General features: G+C 31.8%; 2 protein-coding genes across 2 annotated transcripts; both read left to right on the forward strand.

The window, feature by feature from the left end:
- The first annotated feature begins 4,743 nt into the window (after positions 1-4,743).
- On the forward strand, positions 4,744-12,955 carry LOC139483497 (uncharacterized). Its single transcript, XM_071267518.1, has 6 exons — positions 4,744-5,538; positions 7,034-7,122; positions 8,173-8,244; positions 9,589-9,672; positions 11,773-12,870; positions 12,935-12,955. The coding sequence occupies exons 1-6, from the start codon at positions 5,157-5,159 to the stop codon at positions 12,953-12,955; spliced, it is 1,746 nt and encodes a 581-aa protein (XP_071123619.1). The 5' UTR covers positions 4,744-5,156.
- On the forward strand, positions 12,853-17,932 carry LOC139482449 (uncharacterized). Its single transcript, XM_071266346.1, has 3 exons — positions 12,853-13,164; positions 14,056-14,254; positions 15,231-17,932. Exons 1-3 carry the CDS (start codon positions 12,955-12,957, stop codon positions 16,283-16,285), a joined length of 1,464 nt encoding a protein of 487 aa, XP_071122447.1. The 5' UTR covers positions 12,853-12,954; the 3' UTR covers positions 16,286-17,932.
- The last annotated feature ends 8,810 nt before the right edge of the window (positions 17,933-26,742 follow it).

Raw genomic sequence — 26,742 nt, forward strand, 5'->3', positions numbered from 1 at the left:
GCTTGTAAATAGAGCACAAACAAGAAAAATGATACTCCACAGTCATATGTATCACAGTTTTCTTCATGTGTTATTATGCTAGTGAAAAGAGCACAAACAAGAATAGTGACACTCCACAGCAACATATGTCAGCCTTTTACTCATGTGTCATAGTGGTTGTCAATAAAGCCTGAAATAAAATAATAATACTCTCATTGTTTATGCGAATCGAACACAAAACACGAATAATAGCACTCCACAGTAACATATGCCAGCCTTTTGCTCATGTACTATTGAACTTGTGAATATAGCACAAATAAGAATAACAAGCATATGGTTTGAGCACATATATATTTTAGGAGTAGCACATACAAATGATTATTTTTTATGCCCCACCTACGATAGTAGAGGGGCATTATGTTTTCTGGTCTGTGCGTCCGTCCGTCCGTCCGTCCGTCTGTTCGTTCGTTCGTCCGTCTGTCCCGCTTCAGGTTAAAGTTTTAGGTCAAGGTAGTTTTTGATGAAGCTGAAGTCCAATCAACTTGAAACTTAGTACATATCTTCCTTATGATATGATCTTTCTAATTTTAAAGACAAATTAAACTTTTGACCCCTATTTCACGGTCCACTGAACATAGAAAATGAAAGTGCGAGTTTCAGGTTTAAGTTTTTGGTCAAGGTAGTTTTTTGATGAAGTTGAAGTCCAATCAACTTGAAACTTAGTACAAATGTTCCCTATGATATGATCTTTTTAATTTTAATGCCTAATTATATTTTTTACCCATTTTCACGGTCCATTGAACATGGAAAATGATAGTGCGAGTGGGGCATCCGTGTACTTTGGACACATTCTTGTTTTTCAAGAAATAATCAGAGATATGTATGAAAAAAGAAACAATCCCAGAAACATATTTAATCCATTTACACATGTGTCATAGTTGTTGTCAACAAAGCATGTACTAGAATAATAATACTCTCATCGTACATGTGAATCGAACAAAAGTCACGAATAATGACACTCCACAGTAACATATGTCGGCCTTTCACTCATGTACATGTGTCAATAGTGGTTAGCAATAAAGCCTGAAATAGAATAATAATACCCTCATTGTCCATGTGAAACGAACACAAGGCACAAATAATGACACTCCACAGAAACATATGTCAGCCTTTTACACATGTGTCATAGAAGTTGTCAATAAAGTATATACTAGAATAAGGCCTAAATTAAAATATTGTTTGTTTGCCCTTTTCCGACCCTATGTTTTGAAACAGGGTAGGTAGGTAGGTAAAATATTTTATTTTTTTTTCCCAAAAAATAACTTAGCTCAGTACATTTTTTGTCATGGGTAGGCAGGTAGGTATAATATTTTATTTTATAGATACATAATCTGCATGACGTCATTTTTGTCTGTATTGCTTGTGTTTAAGTATGCTTTTGCTAATAAATTTCTGGGACTAGTGTCATAGTGGTTGTCAATGAAGCATGTACTAGAATAAAAATACTCTCATTGTTTATGTGAATTGATCAGACAACATGAATAATGACACTCCGCAGTAACATATGTCAGCCTTTTACTCATGTGCTATTGAACTTGTGACTATAGCACAATCAGAGATATGTATGAAGAAAGAAACAATCCCAGAAACATATGTCAGCCTTTTACTCATGTGTCATAGTGGTTGTCAATAAAGCATGTACTAGAATAATACTACTCTTATCATACATGGGAATGGAAAAAAAATCACAAATAATGACACTCCACAGCATCATCAGCGTCCCATGGACACATTCCCAATTTGTTTTTCAATAAATAATCAGAGATATGTATGAAGAAAGAAACAATCTCAGCTGTATTTTGCAGAATGTATTTTAAAATGAAGTTGTACAGATAATATGAGATTTTTCATATGTGAAAACTATGTAGAGTTAATAAAATCCCTAACACTCTGGTGTAACTTATTACAAGTTTATGACACTTTGCTGAACATTATTGCTGTTTACAGTTTATCTCTATCTACAATAATATTCAAGAAAATAACCAAAAACGGCAAAATTTCCTGAAACAATTAAATGTAAAACAAATTGATGAATTATCATAAAAAAACTTTATTTTTTTTTAGTTTGTGTGGCTTTAATGTAATATTTTACATACTATAATTTCTTGAACAGTAAAATCTCAAATATTATTCATTGATCTCTTTTTAATATTACTTCATATTTGTTGTTGATTTAGGTTCACTGGTTTTTATGTCAAGTATATATAAATAAGTCAACATTCTGCATTGTATAGGTAAAATTAATGCAACAATTACAAATTATTTATCGTTTTATATTATATAGGTAAAATTTAATGCAACAATTACCTATTATTTATCGTTTTACATTGTATAGGTAAAATTATTGCAACAATTACCTATTATTTGTTGTTTTACATTGTATAGGTAAAATTATTTCAACAATTACCTATTATTTATCTTTTTACATTGTATAGGTAAAATTATTTCAACAATTACCTATTATTTATCTTTTTACATTATATAGGTAAAATAATGCAACAATAACCTATTATGTATCTGTTTACATTATATGGGTAAAATCAATGCAACAATTAAATTATTATTTATCGTTTTATATTATATAGGTAAAATTAATGCAACAATTACCTACTATTTGTTGTGTTACATTGTATAGGTAAAATTATTGTAACAATTACCTATTATTTGTTGTTTTACATTGTATAGGTAAAATTATTGCAACAGTTACCGGTACCTATTATTTGTCGTTTTACAGTTTTTGAAATAAAAGAAGATGTATTTGTGTTTGATTGATGAAATATTATTTGATTGTATTTCAGGGTCAGACTCCTTATGATATGGCAACAATAAAAAGATATGATACTGAAGAAGAGAAAAGGAAGAAGAAAGAAGTGATGGCCTTCCTAAAGGTAAAGATTTTGTCTTAATTAAAACGACATATTGACACAAATGTCACAGATTGTTATAGTCACAACAGACTTGGTACAAAGAGGTTACAATAAAACAGTTGCCTTTAGTTGTCTATGTCACTGTGGCATTTGTTATCAGTTGGCAATTCCAAGCTTGTAGCCTAGTATAGATGTTGACATTTATGAACGAAAATGTTTGAAAACTGTGTACTCATTTGTTTGGATGGTATTGTTTTTATACGACCGCAAAAATTAAATTTTTTTTGGTCGTATATTGGTATCACGTTGGTGTCGTCGTCTGCGTTGTCGTCGTGGTCGTCGTCGTCCGAATACTTTTAGTTTTCGCACTCTAATTTTAGTAAAAGGGAATAGAAATCTATGAAATTTTAACACAAGGTTTATGACCACAAAAGGAAGGTTGGGATTGATTTTGGAAGAATTGGTCCCAACATTTCAGGAATTAGGGGCCAAAAAGGGCCCAAAAAAGCATTTTCTGGGTTTTCGCACTATAACTTTAGTTTAAGTAAATAGAAATGTATGAAATTTTGACATAAGGTTTATGACCACAAAAGAGAGGTTGGGATTGATTTCGGGAGTTTTAGTTCAAACAGTTTAGGAACTAAGGGCCAATAAAAGGGCCAAAATAGGCATTATTCTTGGTGTTCGCACAATAACTTAAGTATAAGTAGATAGAAATCAATTAAATTTTGACACAAGGTGTATGACCACAAAAGGAAGGTTGGGATTGATTTTGGGAGTTGAGGTCTGAACAGTTTAGGAATGAAGGGCCAAAAAGGGGCCCCAAGTAAGCATTATTCTTGGTTATCGCACCATAACTTTAGTATAAGTAAATAGAAATCTTTGAAATTTAAACACAAGGTTCATGACCATTAAAAGAAGGTTGGGATTGATTTTGGGAGTTTTGGTTCCAACAGTTTAGGAATAAGGGGCCCAAAGGGTCCAAAATTGAACTTTGTTTGATTTCATCAAAAATGGAATAATTTGGGTTCTTTGATATGCCGAATCTAACTGTGTATGTAGATTCTTAATTTTTGGTCCCATTTTCAAATTGGTCTACATTAAGGTCCAAAGGGTCCAAAATTAAACTTAGTTTGATTTTAACAAAAATTGAATCTTGGGGTTCTTTGATATGCTGAATCTAAAAATGTACTTAGATTTTTTATTATTGGCCCAGTTTTCAAGTTGGTCCAAATCGGGGTCCAAAATTAAACTTTGTTTGACTTCATCAAAAATTGAATAATTGGGGTTCTTTGATATGCCAAATCTAACTGTGTATGTAGATTCTTAATTTTTAGTCTCGTTTTCAATTGGTCTACATTAAAGTCCAAAGGGTCCAAAATTAAACTAAGTTTGATTTTAACAAAAATTGAATTATTGGGCTTTTTTGATATGCTGAATCTAAACATGTACTTATATTTTTGATTATGGGCCCAGTTTTCAAGTTGGTTCAAATCAGGATCCAAAATTATTATATTAAGTATTGTTCAATAGCAAGAAATTTTCAATTGCACAGTATTCAGCAATAGCAAGACATCTTCAATTGCACAGTATTGTGCAATAGCAAGAAATTTTCAATTGCTCAGTATTGTGCAATAGCAAAAAATCTTCAATTGCACAGTATTGTGCAATAGCAAATATTTTCAATTGCACAGTATTGCGCAATAGCAAGAAATATCTAATTGCACAATATTGTGCAATAGCAAGAAATTTTCAATTGATTGGAGTTATCTTTCTTTGTTCAGAATAGAAGTTGAATCAACTTAAGTGCCAGTCTGCCTAAGGATCAGGCAATATCGTATTTTATGTAAACATGCATTGTTAAAAAACATCAACTCCTATACTTTTTTAGAAACCTTACATGACATAAATATTAAAATAATGAAGCATTAGTTATGTTTTGTTATTGTGGTTTATTTCCTGGTACCATGAAGTTGAGACTTATTCCTTATATACCTAAGTAAATTTATCACTTTTGAAAATTAATTTATAGCTATTACCAGATCTGTGTGATTATATCATTATGATTAATAAAACATATTATTACTTGTAATTCTGTCTTTCATCTTCTTTCAGTGGGTTTTTTTGTTTTTCTGATATTATTGATAGCAGAAAAATTTCCATATTTTAGCATGTTTTAATAGAGTTATCTCCCCTTTCGGAACTCTTTATGTTACTAATCATAACAAATGGACGTCACAGTTGACTAACATGACTGGCAGAAGATGTAATTTTTCTATTTTCTGTAACACAGAGTGTGGTTTTTCGCCGTATTTTCAAGAAGATCAAACTGATATATCTATTGCAAATTGTAGTAAAAATATTGAAAACCATCTGGCTTCAGTTGGGCTGAAGTCAGATGATATTCCTACAGAGGGACATTTGATATGCTTCAGGGTAGGGATTTTCTCTGCCTTGAAGTCATATGCTGTTTGCCCATTGCATCGATATGCATTAGGCATTTGTTGGAGAAAAAAGGCAGGCTGTTCACACCCTCAACACTCAGGAAAGGCTAAACCAGATAGAGCAGTGACCCTTGACATGAGCAGAGCCATTTCCATGTATGATGGAAAATTGGTTCCTGTTGGATCAGGTAATGAACAACAAATATTTTAGCACATTATTTTTAAAAATATAAACAGGTTTTGTCACAGGTATTGAGGTCATACATCAATCATAAATCTTTTAAAAAAAGGGGGGGGGGGTATGAAAAGGGAACATTTCAAACTTGTCCCAAAAAAAACAAACACAAAACTAAACAAACTATTGAAAATATTCTTAATAAGAATTCTTGCCGTTATATTTTGTGATGAACACTATCAGAGGTGAAAAAGGTGGCATGTGTAATGAATATTTAAAACTTTTTCGAACAGAACATTGATTTAAACAGTGAATATTTGTTTTCAAGGGGGGTTCAGGTCCGAACCCCCTGGCTACGGGTATGACATTTGTATAAATTTTATACATGCTTGTACATATTTTAGGCAGCAAGTGTTCATTGTATGTTTCTAATTCAATTATAATAAGAAGTATAAGGAGCAATAAAAAAGAAAGAATAATGCATCAAAATATTAGATACATTATATTATGTACAATGTATATCAGTGCGAGATTCTACAAATCAAAACACACTAGATATTTTTATATGATCAAAGTAGTCTGTTGCTGTTGTCAACAATGCACAAGGCCATGTACACACAAAATGGACAAATAAACAACCATGTGGTTTTTGAATATGCATGTACATTGTACATGTATCTTGGAAAATACATTTATGTCTACAATATTGAGTTTCTATTGAGAAAAAAAAACGTAAATCTCTATATAGGTAATATTCTTATATAATTTCATACTGCAATCAGCCATTTATTATACAAATACATTGTATCAGGTATAAGTTCATAAGTTGTTTACATGTAAAAATAAATTATCCAATATCCCCACTTCATGATGTTGAGCAAGCTGTATAGTAGGTTATTATTTGGCATGCAAGTACATTTATATTTTGGTCCACCTTTCATGCCTTTCATTCAGTTATGTGATTTTCTTTATAAGATCAGTTACAACTACATGTTCTTACAAATGTCAACAACTAAATTTTCAAACATGTATACAATGTATCATATGCTGATGTAAATTACTGGATAAACAGAATATAAATTTTATTTGTACTTCGGAGTTCCATGACTTCAGTCTAAGACTCTTGCTAATGTACAAAAAAAAGGCTTGGAGAGGCTAAAGCATAATGAAGTCAATTTAATATCTTCCAACAATACATGTACATGTATTATATACATATAAATACTGCATTAATATAGAGACAAATAGTAAACTACAAGGCCTTCATCAATGAGCACACATTAGAATATGTCATTGTGCACTTACTTTATTTTTATAGAATGATATATATTTATTGAACACGTAACATAATTATATGATGATGAATATCATGATAGTAAATTATTGATTTTTGTAGGTTCATGTATTCATTTATATATGTCCTTCAGCCTTATTTTACAAAATGTTTTATACATGTACTGTATGTTGTATGTTCAACTCGTTAAATAAGTTTTTCTTTTTTTATGCAGGAATTTGCCGTAAATGTAGAACTGTCGTCTATGAACAAATTTCAAACTTACATGAAGAAGATATTGATTGTGATGCTTCAGAGCCAGAGGTTTGTAAAAAAAAATAGTTTTTAATATTATGAAAAAAAATATTTGTCAACTTTAAAAGGCATGATAATGACAAGAACGTGTTCAATTATTATAAATAATATCACTGCTTTGTAAAGAAGGGACATGCTGATCCCAACTTTTTATGTGCAAAAGAAACAAGAAGATATTATATGTTATTATACTTCACGTTAAAATGCCATATTTTGATTGACTAAGACGGGGGTGTCAATTTACTCTATCACATGGCTGAGCGGGTGACAATTTTTTTGAATGTTACCCTCTCGTCTACATTGTAGACCAATCAGAAATCGATAATTCAAAGAACAATGAATTGAATTTACATCAAGGAATTAAATACAATGCTTAAGTTCTACATTTTGGCTGAGATTTTATTATCGACTGTTAAAATAAATAAAATCTTGCTTGACTTTTGTTGTTTTTTTCTAATGCCCGTAACGTTTTTATACCCGTGACGTCATAGAAAATACTTTTATAATGAAAGTAATCTGTAAAAGCCAATAATGATAGGACATTCAGTATAATAAATTAAATAACACATAGCTGAGAGGGTGATAGAGCAGATTGGAACCCCTCGAAAAGGCATTGTCAACCTTAGGTTCGCCGCGGTTGACAATGTTTTCTCGGGGTACCAATCTGCTCTAACACCCTCTCAGCTATGTGTTATTTATATAATAGCCAATGACACAACCGATACACCAGAGACAAAAAAATGAAAATGACATAGAAAATCCACACAGTAACACTCCCTCTTTTCTTTTATAAGCCTTTAATGAGGCATGCTTACCAGAGCAAACACTAATCTCCAAGGTTTTAATTTAATCCAAATTTTAGTGAAAACTAGGAGAATGAATAACAAGCAAATCTAAATAGAAAAAAAATTATTCTTACCTTCATGGTCGAAAATATACAAAGATTGTAATGAGCAGAGCTACACAGGGATGTTATTTTTGTTTTTATTTTGCTTAAAAAATCTTAAAACTATCACTGATATAAATAACCATTTAGTCTATGACTTGATTTTTCAACAGTGTATACATGAAAACAGAGAAAAAACAAATGGAGGTTCAGAGAACCAAGCTAGCACGAGTAATAGTTGCAGGGTAAGTGTTTCAATTTGTTTCCATAGAATTAAGTTAAAAAAAAATCATGAACAGGAAAACAGTTATGATATAAGAATATGAGGTGACATACAATTATCTACACCAAAATGTAGTAATTGTAAATGTAATGTCTTTAAAAAAGTTGAAATGTAAGCATTGTGGTAGTTGTAAAACAGTTTGTTACAAAAACATGCACCTCTGTTTATTATGTGTGATTCAGCAAATGTTCATTCCACAATTCTGTGAATTTCTGGTATTTCCTGATTATCAGACAATGATTCAAATTGATATCTTAGCACTCAAAAATAATCTTTGAAAATGTCAATTATGTTCATAGATATAGGAAGATGTGGTGTGAGTGCCAATGAGACAACTCTCCATCCAAATAACAATTTAAAAAAAGTAAACCATTTTAGGTCAATTTACAGCCTTCAACACAGAACCTTGGCTCACAGCAAACAACAAGCTATAAAGGGCCCTGAAATTACTAATGCAAAACCATACAAAACAGAAAACCAAGGGTTTAATCTATATAAAAAACGAGAAACACGTATATGTTGTGTACAAGTTGTAATGTTGTACAAATTATAATTTGTACTGAATTTTTGTACAAGTTATCAGTGTTTAATGACCTGCTGAACAAACATGGATGATGCGAGCACACAGTCTTTTGCTTCGCATATTTCTGTCATATTTTCACAACTTCATGATACTGTCTAATACTGAGCATTGATAAAATAACATTATAAGACCACATAAAGATTTTGTATGGATATGAATATTGTATAAGGAAAAAAATAAAATTAGAATTTAAACCATTCAGGTATCCTCATTTCCAGTTTGAAGACAAGGAGAATAGCACTAAATGTTAGGTTGAAGTATATTTTTTTTTTAATTTAAAACATTACGCTAGTACATTTTATAAGATAAACCTTTATCACCTGTTGCATGGAAGGTAGGTGTCAAAAAACTTATAACTTGTACAAAAACTCTGTACAAATTATAATTTGTACAAACTTACATCTTGTACACAACATATACATTACATAAACAACTGACACCTACTGTACATCAGATTCCTGACTTAGGACAGGTGCAAACATACATGTACCGGAAGCATATTATGCTATAAGCTGATCCATTTTGCCTTGTCAAAATACTGAGTAGCAAATGCAAGCACTGTATTTTGTATGATTCTATATTGTTCATCTCAATTAACATCTTGTATGAAAACTTTAGGGGATTTTTCACAGGTACTTGTTTACCTGTGGGTATTTTGTTTATTGAATAAATATAAAATATGCTTGTTAACCATTCAAACTTATCTACAACTATATTTTATAGGTTGACAGTGGTATTGGGAATGATGAGTATTTTCTGAGAGACAGGTCATCTGAGTCCTACAAGACCATAACAATTGATAGTCAGGTAATTCATGTTTTCTAAATAATCAAAATTATACATGTACATATAACTGTGAAAATTTTGTAAAGGGCATACAACATATTCATAAACATGTATGTTCATGCAGTCTGAAGGGAAAATGAAGATATTGCCATATAGTAATTATTCCCAAGAAAGACATCATTATACCAAATAATATTCATGTTTTATCCAACACTGTAGAAACGGGAGGGACATAGTGTTACCCAATACCTATTGGTATCTTTCTGTACTTATGTTTGCCTGAACCAAATTAATTAACGCATAACGCATAATACCTCAAAACACAATGAGAAAGATGAGGTATGATCATTCGAATGGTATTTACATGTTAATGTTCCATGAGGTACAAAATTGTATGTAGATATAGGAAGATGTGGTATAAGTGCCAGTGAGACAAATCTCCATTCAAGTTACTATTTATAAGAGTAAATCATTATTGATATATTATCATTACGGAGCCTTGGCTCACACGAACAGCAAGCTATAAAGGTCCCTAGGGGTACGTGTTAATGTTCCATATGGCCCAAAATAAAATATTGTTTGTTTCCCCAATCCCGACCAACCCTGCAAAAATGGTCCTACTCATGAAATTGTATTGGCAAAACTAAGTCAAATATTATTTTATTCATTTCTGATTTTCGGGCTTGCTGGATCATCTGATAATATTCAGGCTTTTCGGAAAAATAAAATTATTTACCTACCTACCTACCCACACCTGGCTTGGCAGGGTCGGGATTGGGGAAACAAACAATATATTGATTTAGGCCTATGGTAAAAAATGGTCAAGGTACAAAATGGCCAGGGTACGAGATGTTTATGGTGCGAAATTACTGTAACTCATGTGGTTCTTTGATGTGGTCCAAAAGGTCCCAAATTAAACTAAGTTTGATTTTTGTAACAAAATGAAGGTCAAATTTAATAATGACGATTTTGACTTTTACTGTTCAGGAGTTATGGTTCTTGAAAGATTGAAAAAAGGCATTTTCAGTCGTGTCCGTGCATTTACGCATGAACTGTTTAACCAAAGCTTTTCAAATTTTAATATGTTGTTACTGATGACAAAATAGAGGTCAAGTTCAATAATGACGATTTTGACTTTTACCGTTCAGGAGTTATGGTTCTTGAAAGAGTGAAAAATGGCTTTTCTAGTCGTGTCCGTACATTTACTCATGAACTGTTCAACCAAAGCTTTTCAAATTTTATTATGCTGTTACTGATGACAAAATGGAGGTCAAGTTTAATCATGACGATTTTGACTATTACTGTTCAGGAGTTATGGTTCTTGAAAGATTGAAAAATGGCATTTCCAGTTGTGTCCGTGCATTTACGCATGAACTCTTCAACCAAAGCTTCCCAAATTTTAATATGTTGTTTCTAATGACAAAATGGAGCTCAAGTTTAATAATGACAATTTTGACTTTTACCGTTCAGGAGATATGGTTCTTGAAAGATTTAAAAATGGCTTTTCCAGTAGTGTCCGTGCATTTACTCATGAACCATTCAACCTAAGCTTTTCAAATTTTAATATGTTGGTACTGATGACTAAATGGAGGTCAAATTTGATATTGATGATTTTCACTTTCACCGTTCATCAGTTATGGTTCTTGTGATATTGGCAGGATACAAATAAATGTTAATAAATCCGGTTTGCTGTCGTTGTGACAGCCTCTTGTTGATTATGGGCCCAGTTTTCAAGTTGGTCCAAATCTACGCCAGAAACCTTATCTGTGTCAACTATTTAATCCAAATCCAAATTCAGAATTGTATCAAGCTTGAATGTTGTGTCCATACAGGAAATTACGTAATCAAATCTGCCGTAGACTTGGAGAAAACAAAAAACTGCCATAAATTTGATTTATTTGAAGATGTACCGTCACACTTGCCATAGATTAGTAATCTGCAATAGATTTAGAACCGGCCATATATTTGGAAACCTCCATAGATTTTAGTCACACATATATAATAGTGGCAATGTTCTATGTTTCAACATTGTGCCATTTAAGGCTTTATTAGGCTACTGTTTTGCATAAAAATTTACCTAATGTAAAATTATGTTGTCTACATACATGTACCTATTTTCAGGAATCATCACAAGGAACAAATTTGTCCCAGACATCTAACTGGAGTAATGAGGGAATGCCTGTAGATTTGAGTACATGCAATAACGTCCTGTCATCTCTATCTAAAGGGGAGATCAGCCCACTAAAATACCAACTCCAATCATCCATAGAGACGGTTAGTAAAACAACACAGCTGTATGTTGAAAGAAAGGCAGATGAGGCAATAAGTGCTGTTTTGAATGCTATTGCACCAGGTCAGAGTAGCATATTGCTAGCTCGTATCTTCAAACAAAAAGCAGACAATAATCAAGGCTCATCTGATAACTACTACGATGAAATGTTTAATTCCCTGATCAAATTGTACAATGAGGCCGATAACAATATTGTCAAGGAACAATTATTGTCAATTATGGCATCCAAAACAACAAAAGAACAACTTTTAAACAGAATTCCAGGACTAACCAAGTATAGAGTTGACAAAGTAAGGATGATGAATTTTCAGTCAATTTATGACCAACATGATCAACCTCCTGTGAAAAGATCAAGAATGGACCCTGTGAAACTTGAACATGCCTTGTCTTTCTTTTTTAACCCAGCTTTCCATCAAATTGTTTCCTATGGCACAAGAGATATAAAATTAGAATCAGGTGAAGTTATAACAGTACCAGAAGTAGTAAGAACAGCTTGTCATTCAACCTTGATTGATATGTATAACTCTTACAGTGAAGAAAATGAGTTTACTCCTTTGAGCCGTGCAACCTTATACAATATTCTTAATGTATGTTCTGCATCAAAGCGCCGAAATCTACATGGTCTTGATAACATAACAGCTGATGGACATAGTGGTTTTGAGTTAATAGAAAAACTTATTAAAGGTATTGAAAATGAAGATATCATATCCCGGGAAAAGAAAAATGAACTTATCCAACAACTGAAATCGGGCAAGGAATATTTGAAAGGTGACTATAAATTACACATATCTCCCAACTCAGATTGTGCTGACCACTGTATTAAATGGGGCCTTAGTGACCCCAAAGTGCCAAATTATCAGTCAAAGTGTGACCATGACCATTTAATCAAATGTGACAGATGTAACAATATATCGTCCGTTTTAATTAAGGTATCAAACTTGCCATTTGGTTCTGATGACAAAACTGAGTTGAAACTTGCACTTGATCAAATAGAAAACTGGAAATGCCATATAATGAGAACTGTCAACCAAGACCTTGCCAGAACTGACATGTTTGATAATATGAGTGAATGTCAAGCAGTGATGGTGATTGATTGGGCAATGAAATTCCTCCCTTGCTCACACAGAGAAAAACAGTCAGATTGGTTTGGCCAAAAGGGATTATCATGGCATGTTGCAGTGTGCATCTATAAGGAGAAGAAGGATGATCAAGTTAATTTGAAGGTAATTTTAATCAGATTTTGCAATGTACTGAACATTTTTTTTATGGCCCCGTTTAAATTGATGGTGCCATATAGTTTTACCCTTATCCAACACTCTGCAATAAACCTTCAAATTTGAGCTTAGTTCCTCAGCTGATTTTTTTCTATAATTTAGAATTTCGAGACTTTTGAAATTTGTTGAAATAACTGAACTCATCACAGTTACTTTTTTTCTATACACCTTCAGATTTTGAGCTGATTTTTTAGACTACTTTTATGTTTGTGTACACATGTGTTGTTGAAAATGCATTTCTTTCAAATTTTTGAGAGGCAGCCATTTGTGTACTTTTATTTTATAAAAAAAAAGGATCATCCATGACAGACACTACTTAAAAATTCTGCTTGCATTGCTTTTCAAAATATTATTTTTGTAAATTGTAAGCATCTATTTTTTTTTTTCAAACCTGTTTTTATGTAAAAATGTATGTGTGACAATTTCTGGCTTGAAACGTACATATTACAAATGATTATAAAACTTTAGTTCAACACTTTCCATTCATAAATATCCACATCTACTCCTAGACCAGTGATGTTTAAGATTTCTACCATTCTATATAGCAAAATATTGAGCACTGAAATTTTACTCAAAGGAGAAAGGAAGGCTACTTCACACTTAGTGCATGCAACTTTCAACATCTATTTAAAGAATTAAATTAAAAATTGTAAGAATGACAATAATAAAGTAATTACTGTAAACCAACTTATTTTTGCGGATACTTTATTTTGTGTTTTACCCTTTCTTGACCGCCTTATTTTTCTACTCGCGAAAGTCGTGAAAATAAATCGCTCGCGAAAATAAGTTGGTTTACAGTATTCATATTTCATATTTTTTAATGAAGTCTTTTTCTTTCAGCACCAAACATTTGTTCATATTTTGGAAAGTGCAAGCAAGCAAGATTGGATTGCTGTAGCAGCTTTCATCAGACATACACTGAGTGAAATTAGTGTTCAGATAGGACATCTCAAAGAAGTGTTTCTGAGGTCTGACAATGCTGGTTGTTACCACTGTGGCAATTTATGGATAGCTTTAAATTGCATTTCCCAACAAACAGGTAATGATTTAAAATGCATTCAACCTAGTAATAAAAAAATATGACATGACTGCCAATGAGATATTTATCCCTCAACGACAAATATAAAAAAGAAGATGTGGTATAATTGCCAATGAGACAATTACCTACAAAAAGACCAAAATGACACAAACATTAACAACTATAGGTCACCATACGGCCTGCAACAATGAGCAAAGCCCATACCGCATATAGTCAGCTATAAAAGGCCCCAATTAGACAATGTAAAACAATTCAAACAAGAAAACTAACGGCCTTATTTATGTAATAAAATGACCAAACAACAAAGATAAATATTCATATGGTTACTGGTCACCATATGAGCTTTAACAATATTCATAACTATAAAAATTTAAAGAAAGCGCATCAAAAACTAGAAATGAAATTATTCATAAAAGAAATCTGACACCTAGAATGATTGTAAGTTGTACATGTCTAGCGGGCAGATGTCATCTGACCTTGACCTCATTTTCATGGTTCAGTGGTCAAAGTAAAGTTTTTGAGTTTTGGTCTTTTTATCTAATATTATTTGCCAAAGGTCAACTATATTTGGTGAATGGAAGTATTTTATGATCTATATGTCAGTCTCGCAGGTTTTATTTGACCATGACCTCAATTTCACGGTTCATTGCACAGTGTTATGTTTTTGTGTCTTGATCTTTTTGTCTTAAACCAAAGTAATAGGTCATGTATATTTGTTGTATGGAAGCATTGTTAGCTGAACATGTCTGTCTGGCATGGTTAATATGACCTTGACCTCATTTTAAGGGTTCATTGGTCTTTGTCAGCTATCTTGGTTAATGTTAAGCTTATGTAACAGTTGTAATAAAGCTTAAAACTTAGGACTATCAACATAATATCAATGATTAGTAAAGAAGGCGTGACATTTCAGTGTGTGCACTCTTGTTATTTTTTTCTCAAGAACTTCAGAAATTTCAAATATGTCTTTGTATTGCAGGTATCAAAATAAAACGATATGACTACAGTGAGGCACAATCAGGAAAATCCTACTGTGATGCTAAAATTGCACATCTTCGACAGAAGATTAGAATGTATGTAGCAAATGGCAACAATGTTACAACAGCAGAGGAAATGAAGCAGGCTATAGATGAAGGATTAGGAGTTGCAGGATGTCAAGTGGCTGTAGTTGATGTGAATGCAGATCAGTCAGAGTTGCAAAAAGTGAAACACAAGTGGAGCGGTATAAACTCAATAACCAACCTGGAAGTGCATGAACATTCAATTACCCAATATAAAGCCTACAACATAGGCAATGGTAAATTAGTAGACAATGTCAACTCCTTATGCTCAACAGATTTATCCCAGGCATTGCCAAATCTTACTATAATTCAACCTTTCACAACACCAAAAGCCCATACTGGCAATATTTCAAAGCCAAAGGAAAACTCCGTCCAATCATCAGAATTAGCAAGCAGAAATTTTGTATGCACAGAGACAGGATGCATTTGTTCTTTCAAATCTTTTTCTGATTTTCAAAGACACAGAGACTTTGAAAAACATGTATACAAACTTGAAAAGATGTCAACGTACGATCACATCAGAATAAAATGGGCTGAGCAATGCAACCAAGAGAACATTGCCCTTTCTCTTAGCAGGACTTCAGTTTCTGGCAGTTCGACAAACTCTCCCATTCATCAAGGTTGGGCACTGAAGAAGGATAAAAAAGTGGTGCGATTTTCTAATGCAGTGAAGAACTATCTAGAAAATATTTTTGTTGAAGGAGATAGAACAGGTAAAAAAGCAAATCCGAATGTTGTTGCTAAAAAGATGAAGACTGCCAGGAATGAAGATGGTGAAAGACTATTTGCTCTAGAACAGTGTTTACAGCCAAGTCAGATAATGTCTTATTTCTCAAGATTGGCTTTATTAACCAGAACAGGAAAGAAGGTTGGCCGAACTGTAAGAATTGCTGATGCTTATGTTGATGATGACAATTTAGTTGACATTTTAAATGATATTGAGATGGACCATGTCAGAGAGCAAATTAGTTAAATTGTATTTAACTTTACCTTCATTTGCATATGTATGACAGATTTTGCGTTTTGTTTAGTTCATAATGAGGCAAATATTCTGAACTTGTTATAATTTGTGCTATTACTAAATACTAACATGACAACATCATAATCATATATATACAGAATACTGCATGTCAAGGAATCTTGAGAACTAAGGACCCAACATGAGGGTTTTAAATTTTTTAATTTATTCTTATTTCGTCTAGTTCTATTTTATATCAATATAAATATATATAAATAAACCCTTGCATGTTGCAGAACAAATATGTCAAACGTATATTTGATGTCACTTTTAACATGTTAAAAAAGGTCATTTAAGACTAGATTTTTGTCTTCTTTTCAAAATGAATTTGATCAAGCATTGGTTGCTAAGGAATAACTTTTGTTGTTGTTAAATTGATATCATATCCCCCTCTTTGGTTGTTTAAAGAGAAAAAAATGGTTGTAATGAAATTTTTAGAACATGACAGTGTCAGATACTACTATAATAGTTAATGTAGGTCTCAGAACAATAATTATCTGGTATAAGAAGTAAGGTAACACCAAAAATGAAAAATTTTGAAAATATCTTCCTTTATTTGTTAATACATGTATGCATACAACTGTTTGTCAGTTATAAGTATGGGGGTGTTGAGGACCCATCACAATATTTTTAATGGTTTTTCTTAGATTTTGGTTAAAAATAGGTCTTCAGTTTAAAAAATACATGTTGATGGTATTTTTTTTATTATCTTTTTTTATTTTAATTATTTATTTCGTAACTAGGGGAGTTTATGTTTTTGTTGATGAAATGAGGATATCATTTTATTTACTTCTTTATATAGAATTTATTGATATCTGACCACTAAATTGTTACTTTTTGCACCAGAGAAAACAAATTTATAAAAAAAAATCATCAAATTTTGTTTGTTCATTTTGGTTGTTAAGCACATATTTTGGTTGCTATGTAAAACTTTTTGGACCAAAAAATGTTACAATTGACAACACTTGAATGTGACTAGCTGAAATAAATCATATTTAGTCCATGTATATGCATTTAGACTAAAATATTGAATACATTTGTTACAATTTATTTTTTAGCCTTGTTGCTATAGGGTAAACTTTGTTGCTATGGTTACTCAATATTTGGAAAAAACCCACCGAGCTTTTATAAAATAATGAAAGAATGAATACTACTTCATCCATATTTAGTGACACCATGTGTGTGCTGTTCTGGTAATAGCAAATATTTGAACTTGATTTCTGGTCATTTTTGGCTTTTTTGGACATAACGGTCCATGAAGACCCTTCTGTACCTCAAAAATTCTAGAATGAAATAGAATTCCATCAAAACAGCTATTCTTCAAGAATATTTCATAGTTGAAAAAGTTGCTGTACAATGGAGAAGTACTACACTTTATCTGAACATTAGTTTTCATGACACTAAAAAAGTGAAAAACTGTGAGTTTTATGCTAATTTCAACAACTCGTTGCTTTGTAAAAATCATATGGCTCTGTTTCCATAGCAACCATATGTTATTGGTCCGAAAAGTATTTTTTTCTTCAAAACTTGTATTTGAGATGATTTGTGCAAGTTTTTATCAAAATCTGAGACTATCATGTTTTGGTCACTGCCTGATCCTTAGGCAGACTGGCACTTAAATCATTGTTTTATACAATATACAATGTATATTCACTTTTACTACCAACTGATAAATTAAAACATTCTTTACCATTCAGTGATAACAAGCACCTTTTATTACATTTTAATATTTTAGGATGTATTTAAATGAGTAGTTATTGTTGCAAACTCCATTAGAAATTTGAATTGAGATCAGTTTTGGAAAAAGGGAAAGGGGGATGTGAAAAAAAATGGGGGGGGGGGTAAATTTTTCTCATTTCAGATTTCATAAATAAAACTAAAATTTCTTCAAACATTTTTTTGAGAGGATTAATATTCAACAGCATAGTGAATTGCTCAAAGGCAAAAAAAATATTTTAAGTTCATTAGACCACATTCATTCTGTGTCCGAAACCTATGCTGTGTCAACTATTTGATCACAATCCAAATTTAGAGCTGAATCCAGCTTGAATGTTGTGTCCATACTTGCCCCAACCGTTCAGGGTTCAACCTCTGCGGTCGTATAAAGCTGCGCCCTGCGGAGCATCTGGTTGGTATTTGTTTTATCGGCTTGCTGTCTTTTTGCTTGATACATCACATCTCCTTTTATTTAAGCAAAATATGTGCATTATGTATCAGTGTATGAAAGGATTGATTTAAATGTGTATGTAAGTATGTGATAAACATATATATATAAATGCACTTCTTTACATCATTTTTAATATGATGTCAACATGTGTGTGTTTTTTTGTTGTGTGTAATAAAATTAAGCATTTCCGTTGCAGATAGGCCCGGCCACCTTTTACATGTAAAGAAAAAACTGTGCAAAATCATTCTGAATCAAATACAAATACATATGACCTTCTGCTGTTGTCGGTTCTTTTGTCGGGTTGTTGTCTCTTTGATACATTCCCCATTTCCATTCTCAATTTTAAGTTAATTACATCATTATTAAATATGCTAATTTGTACCATCGTCATATATTGCATATAAGAAAAACAAATTATCATGACTAGTAAAGGATAATGATTTATGTCGAGCCTGCGACTTTTTTCGCTAAAGTGAGACATACCGATCCTGCATTCCGTCGGGGGCGACGTCCAAGAAAATCACCCTGTAGTTAAAGTTTTAGAAATTTTAATAACTATCCTGTAAAATTCTACCAAACATGTAAAGAAGCTTGTTCATGATCATAAGATAGTATTCAGAAGTAAATTTTGTTTATGATCATAAAGTAGTATTCGTAAGTAAATTTTGTTTATGATCATAAGATAGTATTCAGAAGTAAATTTTGTTAAACAAATTCCGTTTATCCAAATTTTATTTATAAATTGACTTATTATTCTGCCAGTAAACATTACACTCACTCTGTGGTTAATGTTTAAAAAATGTTAATAACTTTCTTAAACTTTCCTGGATTTTTACCAAACATCGACAGAAGCTTGTTTATTATCATAAGATAGTATCTAGAATTAACATTTGTTAAAAAAAAAATCCTGTTTATCCATATTTTACTTATAAATGGATTTAGTTTTTTTGCCGGTTAACATTACATTTACTCTGTGGTTAAAGTTTTTAATTTTTAATTACTTTCTTAAAGGGGCACTAGCTGTCAAATTCATGTTCACCGATTTAATTCTAAATCTCATATTTTATTTATAACAATGTAAAACATTTATCCAAACTATCAAAAATCTGAAATATATAAAATGTAGCTTCGTTTCGTGAGTATTTTAGTCCATACGCCATCTTATTAATTAACGAGTTGACCTCTTAAGTCATGCGATGACCATATAAGCGATGTAAACATAAATAAAGATATAAATAGATTAAGCAAACTCATGCTGTTGGATTATTCTTGGTCTATTTAATTTCATTTTATAGATGAAAAATTAATGTTTATCATCGTTTTTAATGATTTTTGGTGGATTGGATTAGTCATTCAAATGATTTACCTTTGTTTCACTTTCAATGTTTACATTTTTTTCCTTTAAATAACTTTACACATATAATTCACGTGTTATCCTTCGCAAGCTAAGGGGTTAAATTGAAGTTCACATGAATAACGATTCAATGAGGTCGAATCATTCACTTGCAAGTGAATAATTCAAAATTAATGTTTTATAGCTTATTTTGAGAAAATTGGACCATACTGTCTGCTAAAAGCTAATTATTATTTCACTATTTGCATTTCATTATTGATTGAGCAAATAAAAAAAGATATTAGAGTTTTAGATCACCTGGCCCAAAGGGCCAAGTGAGCTTTTCCCATCACTTGGCGTCCGTCGTCGTCGTCGTCCGGCGTCGTTAACTTTTACAAAAATCTTCTCCTCTGAAACTACTGGGCCAAATCAAACCAAACTTGGCCACAATCATCATTGGGGTATCTAGTTTAAAAAATGTGTCCGGTGACACGGCTAACCAACCAAGATGGCCGCCATGGCTAAAAATAGAACATAGAGGTAAAATGCAGTTTTTGGCTTATAACTCAAAAACCAAAGCATTTAGAGCAAATTTTACTGTTTTTGGTTATTATCTTGAATATTATTATAGATAGAGATAACCTGTAAACAGCAATAATGTTCAGCAAAGTAAGATCTACAAATAAGCCAACATGACCGAAATGGTCAGTTGACCCCTTTAGGAGTTATTGCCCTTTATAGTAAATTTTTAACCATTTTTCGTTAACCTTAGTTATCTTTTACACAAATCTTCTTCTCTGAAACTACTAAGCCAAATTAATCCAAACTTGGCCACAATCATCATTGGGGTATATAGTTTAAAAAATGTGTGGCGTGACCCTGCCAACCAACCAAAATGGCAGCCATGGCTAAACATACATTTGTAGAACATAGGGGTAAAATGTAGATTTTGGCTTATATCTCTGAAACAAAAGTATTTAGAGCAGATCTGACAGGGATAAATTGTTTATCAGGTCAAGATCTATCTGCCCTGAAATTTTCAGACAAAACAGACCACCAGTTGTTGGATTGCTGCCCCAGAATTAGTAATTTTAAGGAAATTTTGCAGTTTTTGGTTATTATCTTGAATAGTATAATAGATAGAGATAAACTGTAAACAGCAATAATGTTCAGCAAAGTAAGATCTACAAATAAGTAAGCATAACCAAAATTGTCAAGTTACCCCTTAAGGAGTTATTGCCCTTTATGGTCATTTTTTAACAATTTTCATAAATTTTTGTAAATTTTTGTAAATTTTTAGAATATATTTTCCACTGTAATTACTGGGCCAAGTTCATTATAGATAGAGAAAACTGTAGCAAGAAGAATGTCCAGTACAGTAAGATCTACAAACACATCATGATCACCAAAACACAATTTTGTCATGAATTTATCTGTGTCCATTGTTTAATATGCACATAGACCAAGGTAAGCGACACAGGCTCTTGAGAGCCTCTAGTTTATACATCTCCTAGCTAGTGCCCCTTTAAACTATCCTGGATTTGTCCCAAACATGGACAGCAGCTTGTTAATGATCAAAAGCGAGTATCTAGAAGGACATTTTGTAAACATTTATTTCCTCTTTTTCTGTATATTACTTATGAATTGAATAAGTTTTTGTTCCAGTTAACATTACATAGTCTGCATTTTAAGTTTTTTTTAAATTTATTAGATTCATAAACCATCCTTGATTTTTACCAAACTTGGACAGAAGCTGCTTACAATCAAAAGATAGTTTCTAGAGTTTTCTCAATATACTGCTGATATTTACCCCAAGAAACTTAATTTAAATAAATCAAGTTTATTTGGTAATAACTGTCCTTTCCTTGATTTAGATATTTCGATTTTCAACTGGAAACTCTACACAACAATTAACAACAAAAGGGACGATTTTTCGTTCCCTATTGTTAATTTTTCATTTTTAGATGGTGATGTTCCTTTTGCACCATCTTACGATGTTTATATTTCACACCTAGTTCGCTACGCCAGTGTCTGTTGTGACGTTTTTGATTTTAACGGACGCAATTTATGTATTACTGGTAAATTATTAAACCAGGGATATCGTTACCATTAATTACTTAAAACCTTTACTAAATTTTTCCATAGATATAAAGATTTGGTTTTGAAGTTTGGTTGTACCTGTAGAAAACTTATTTCAAACGGGATAGCACATCCTCATTTTTACGGAAATGTTGTTAATCGTGCCCGGAAATTTAGAAATGATCCATGTAAACTTATCGCTCCTTTAAATAAACTTATTCTAAAAGGTTTCCAATTCAATACTGTAATAAGATCATTGAATATTGTTTTTATTGGTATAAATATTGAGTTTGTTATCAGTAAATTAAAAGCAAACTAAATATTACTAGTATGTTATATACAAATACACATTCATGGATCTACAATCTGTCGATACCTGTAACTTTGCATTGCACAAGGTCATGTTTTTCTCTGGCTGTTTATGACGTCTTTACACTAAATCCATTGGATGTTGGATGTATACAGATTGATAGTTTAGTCTTAAATGCATGATTTGTAGAAAGATTGGAACTTGTTCTAAATCTTTCTTATGGCACTGGCCTCCCTAACAACACGACAGGTTAGCTACTAAATGATTATGTATTCACTGCACTGAAATATCATAAGTTCCCTATAGTTCTCATGTATGTGCACATAATACACATATAAACTGGAGAAAATGGATATATTTTTGGAGCTTCAAGAATGTATGTCATTACGATGTGTGCATGTGCAGGCTTTTTTTAATGAGTTTGATTAAGTAATAGAGTATTTATACAACACTAGTATGATTGACAACTGTCATTATTACTAAACAATGAGAGACAAGGTGTACCTTTAATTACAATGCCCCACCTCCTTGACTGCCAATCAAGTTGACCACATTACTTATCAACCTCAGTCTTACATAATTATGCAGAACAATATACATCTAAATATACAAATATTTGACCTCATAATTGAATACACAAATACATGTATATCTATTAGGTGTTTGATATATAAGGATGATAGATTTATTCATTGCCTATTATTATTGATCTACACTACATAAAGTGATTCTGTAAATTATGTCTGAAAGATAAATGATTAATTAAGAATTATCAAGATCTTTAAAAAAAAAAAGGTAAATAAAAATATAATTATGAATATTTAAAGGTATTCAAGTAAGGTCTATAATTTACTTGATAAATTTCCGATAAGCATCTGTAATTAATGAACAATTTAGGTTAGTTCACATCTTTTTTTATCAGTAATTGGCTTGAAACAGTTAGTAAAATTTGAAAACTTTTATAATAATTACATGTATAACAAACATTTTGTTTCTTAAATTACCAAATTTAACGATACTTACCTTGGTTAAATTGAAGTTAAAGTGTAATTCTATGAAGACACTGGAGGTGTTAGATGAGATAGTAATGCGCAACTGCAACCTCAATATTTACAGTAAAAACAAAAATTGTTGGTATTAAAAGTACATCTACCAATTACAATATACAAAGATGTACCAAGCCCTATAATAAGAGCTGATGGGGTGGGTAGTGGCATCTAACACCTCCAGTGTTATTCTATGTCTTCATAGAATTACACTAACTTCAACTTAACCAAGGTAAGTATTGTTAAATTTGGTAATTCTATTACGTCATAACACTTCCGGTATTAGATGAGACTTCAAAGCTACAACATAATTTTTTTCCCGGTGTGCTTTTGAATGTATGTTACATGTATTTCTCACTTCTTTGACAATGAATACCTGTAATGGTCATTAGATACACTTAGACAATTTGCAACAAACAGCTGCCAGTTATATGCATTATGTAGCACTCATAAACATGTAGATCATTTGATCTTTCTTATTAAAAACTAAATCATAAATCAAACATTTAATAAACTCGTATTCAGATTTGTAACACTTTTTCTGCAAAAACATCACTTGTTGTCACTGTCTTGTCATAAAATTTTCCAAAAGTCGTTGAACTTGACCAACCGGCTTTGGCTAAAATATCACTTACAGGCACATTATTCTGCTTTGCCTCCGAAGTAGATGCAGATCATGTACTGTGTGCTTTAAATATACTTGTGTCAATTCCTGCACGGCACATAATGGATTTAATCCATCTAGAAATAGTTGAGCAACTAACTTTTTTGTGTGGTTTAATATAACTTAATATTAATGAATCTTCTTCTGATCTTTTATCAACAGTACGTTTCAAATATTCCTTCAGTACTAAATACACACATAATCTCCTGTCTGGAGGAAAACTTTTTAAAATAACTTCTGGATTCTTATATCCAGGTCTGCTTTGTTTCAGTAAATCAAATATCTTAAAACGAAAACAATCCTTCTGTTTTTGCATTAATATATTGCTGAGTTTTAATAAATGAATACTCTGTAATCTAGTAGCATTCGTCAATGCAATTAACATAACTAGTTTTAAAGTTAAATCTTTCACTGATATATCAGCAACTGGTGATAAACGTCTCAACAATCTCAAAACAATAGAAACATCCCAAATATTTACATCATTATGTACAGTAGGTCTTAAATGATATACTCCTTTGAGATCTTATCACAAGTGGATGCTTTCCAACAGGTACATTATCAAAAGTCAAACCAAACGCAGATAGTGCTGACCTAGCACTATTCAAAGTGGAATAACTCAAGCCACATTCAAACAAATAAGTCAGAAATTCTAGCACAAGTTCTACAGACGTGTGAAATTTATCCTCTTTCCGTTCAAGACAGAAAATAAACCATTTCTTGATATATGTTTTATATTGTTTTTGAGTTCCTGATCTCCATGATGCCATGATAATAGTGGAAGTTTTCTCTGAAATTCCTCTGTTTTGTAATTGGTTCCGGATATCCGACATACCATCAAATTCAATGTCTTTTCTAAAGGATGAACTATGTCCTTGTATGGTAGAGTCAATAGCTTTTTGTTTGCGTTGATAACATCTGGATTGTTTATTAACAGTTTCATTACTTGAACAAACCATGGTTGGGTTGGCAAAAGTGGTCCCACAAACAGCACGTCTGCCTTGTCTTTTATAATCTTCTTTACACAGCGTCCGATCATGCTGAAAGGAAGACACATATAACTGTAAGAAAAATTACCCCAATCAAGAGTAAAAGCATCAACAAAAGATGATTCTGGATCAGCTTTCCATGAACAAAATATTGGTAACTGAGTATTTAGATGTGAAGCAAATAAATCTATTTCTGGTTTATTCCATAATAAACATACTTTTTCAAAATTGTTTTTATTCAGTTGCCATTCTATCTGATCATTAAAATTTCTTGACTGATAGTCTGCTTTTGTATTTAACTTCCCTGGTATATGAGTAGCAATCAGCCATATTTGGTGTTCAATGCACCAAATCCAAATTTTTCTAGCAATTCTATTGCATTCAATAGACTTTATACCACCCATACTGTTTATATAGCTTACAACAGTTGTATTCTCTGTAAGAATTTTGACATTTTCAACAGTATTCAAATCATCCTTAAATGATTTTAGAGCATAATAAACAGCTAATAATTCTAAACAATTAATATGATTATCTTTTTCATCATTGTTTCATCTGCTACCTATTTTTTGTTCATTCAAGACTGCTCCCCAACCTAATTTGGGGCGTCTGTTTGAATTATAACCTGTGGGTTACCTCTATTAAATTTCCTCTTTTGAGTATAAATATTATCTGACCACCACTTTAGGTCTTGTTTCATTTCTGATGTTACAAACATTTCAGAATCAAAATCTCCCATAGCTAATTTTAATGCTTTAATTTTCTCTCTCTCTATTTTCCTGTAATAGAGTTTACCAAATTCCACAGCAGGGAGACTAGCTATGAGTATCCCAAGAACTCTAGCTACTTCTCCTATTTTACATTTATTTTTACTTTGTAATTGTTTGCATTCTTTAGCAATAGTATCTTGTTTTTCAACTGGTAAAGTAACTATCATTGTTTCCGAGTCAATGTAAAAACCTAAAAACTTATACACTTTTTAGGAGTAAAAACTGACTTATCTTTATGTACTATACATCCAAGGCTTGGCACCATATTAACAGTTTCTGTAACATTCTGAGTTCAGTATCACCTAATAGTAGTGAATCGTCAATGTACCCAACATTAACATAACCCATTTTACGCGAACTTGCATGTAGAACTTTCATAATTTTGGTAAAAAGCCTTGGTGCTATAGCTGTACCATTTGGTAAGCAGGAATATAGAAAATATTTCTCTTTCCAAACAAATCTTAAAATTTTTCTATGCTGTTCAGCAATGTTAATAGAATAATAAGCATGTCTTAGATCTACACTTGACATTTTCTTTAATCAAATTTAAAGCGCTTTCAAAAGAATCCATTTTGAAATGTTGATATTCAATGTGTTTATTTAATTCTTTCAAATTAAGTATCATTCTGTATTCGCCATTCTTTTTTGGTCTTACAAAAATTGGGGAAATAAATTCATTTATATCAGATTCAACTTCTTGAATTACATTCATTTTTAATAATTTTTCAATTTCAATATCAACAATTTTTTCTTCCTTTAAATTGAACTTGGAATTTCTAATTGACATTTTATTTTGTATAGGAGGTCTATTGTCTGTAAATTCTATATAACAGTGCTGAACCGCATCTAAAATATATTTATCAGATGTTAATTTTCTCCATTCATTAACAAACAATTTCAATCTTCCTGCTTGAAAATCATTTGTGTTAATACTCGCAACATCTTATTCCTGTACTTGTTGTGAGTCCAACGGGAGTTATTTTACTCAAATTTGGTCAATTGACCTTGAGGCACTACCACGACCTCTTCCGCCTCTGCCTCTACCATGGCGTCT

Source organism: Mytilus edulis, chromosome 7 (genome assembly GCF_963676685.1).
Source record: "Mytilus edulis chromosome 7, xbMytEdul2.2, whole genome shotgun sequence".
NCBI lineage: Eukaryota > Metazoa > Mollusca > Bivalvia > Mytilida > Mytilidae > Mytilus > Mytilus edulis.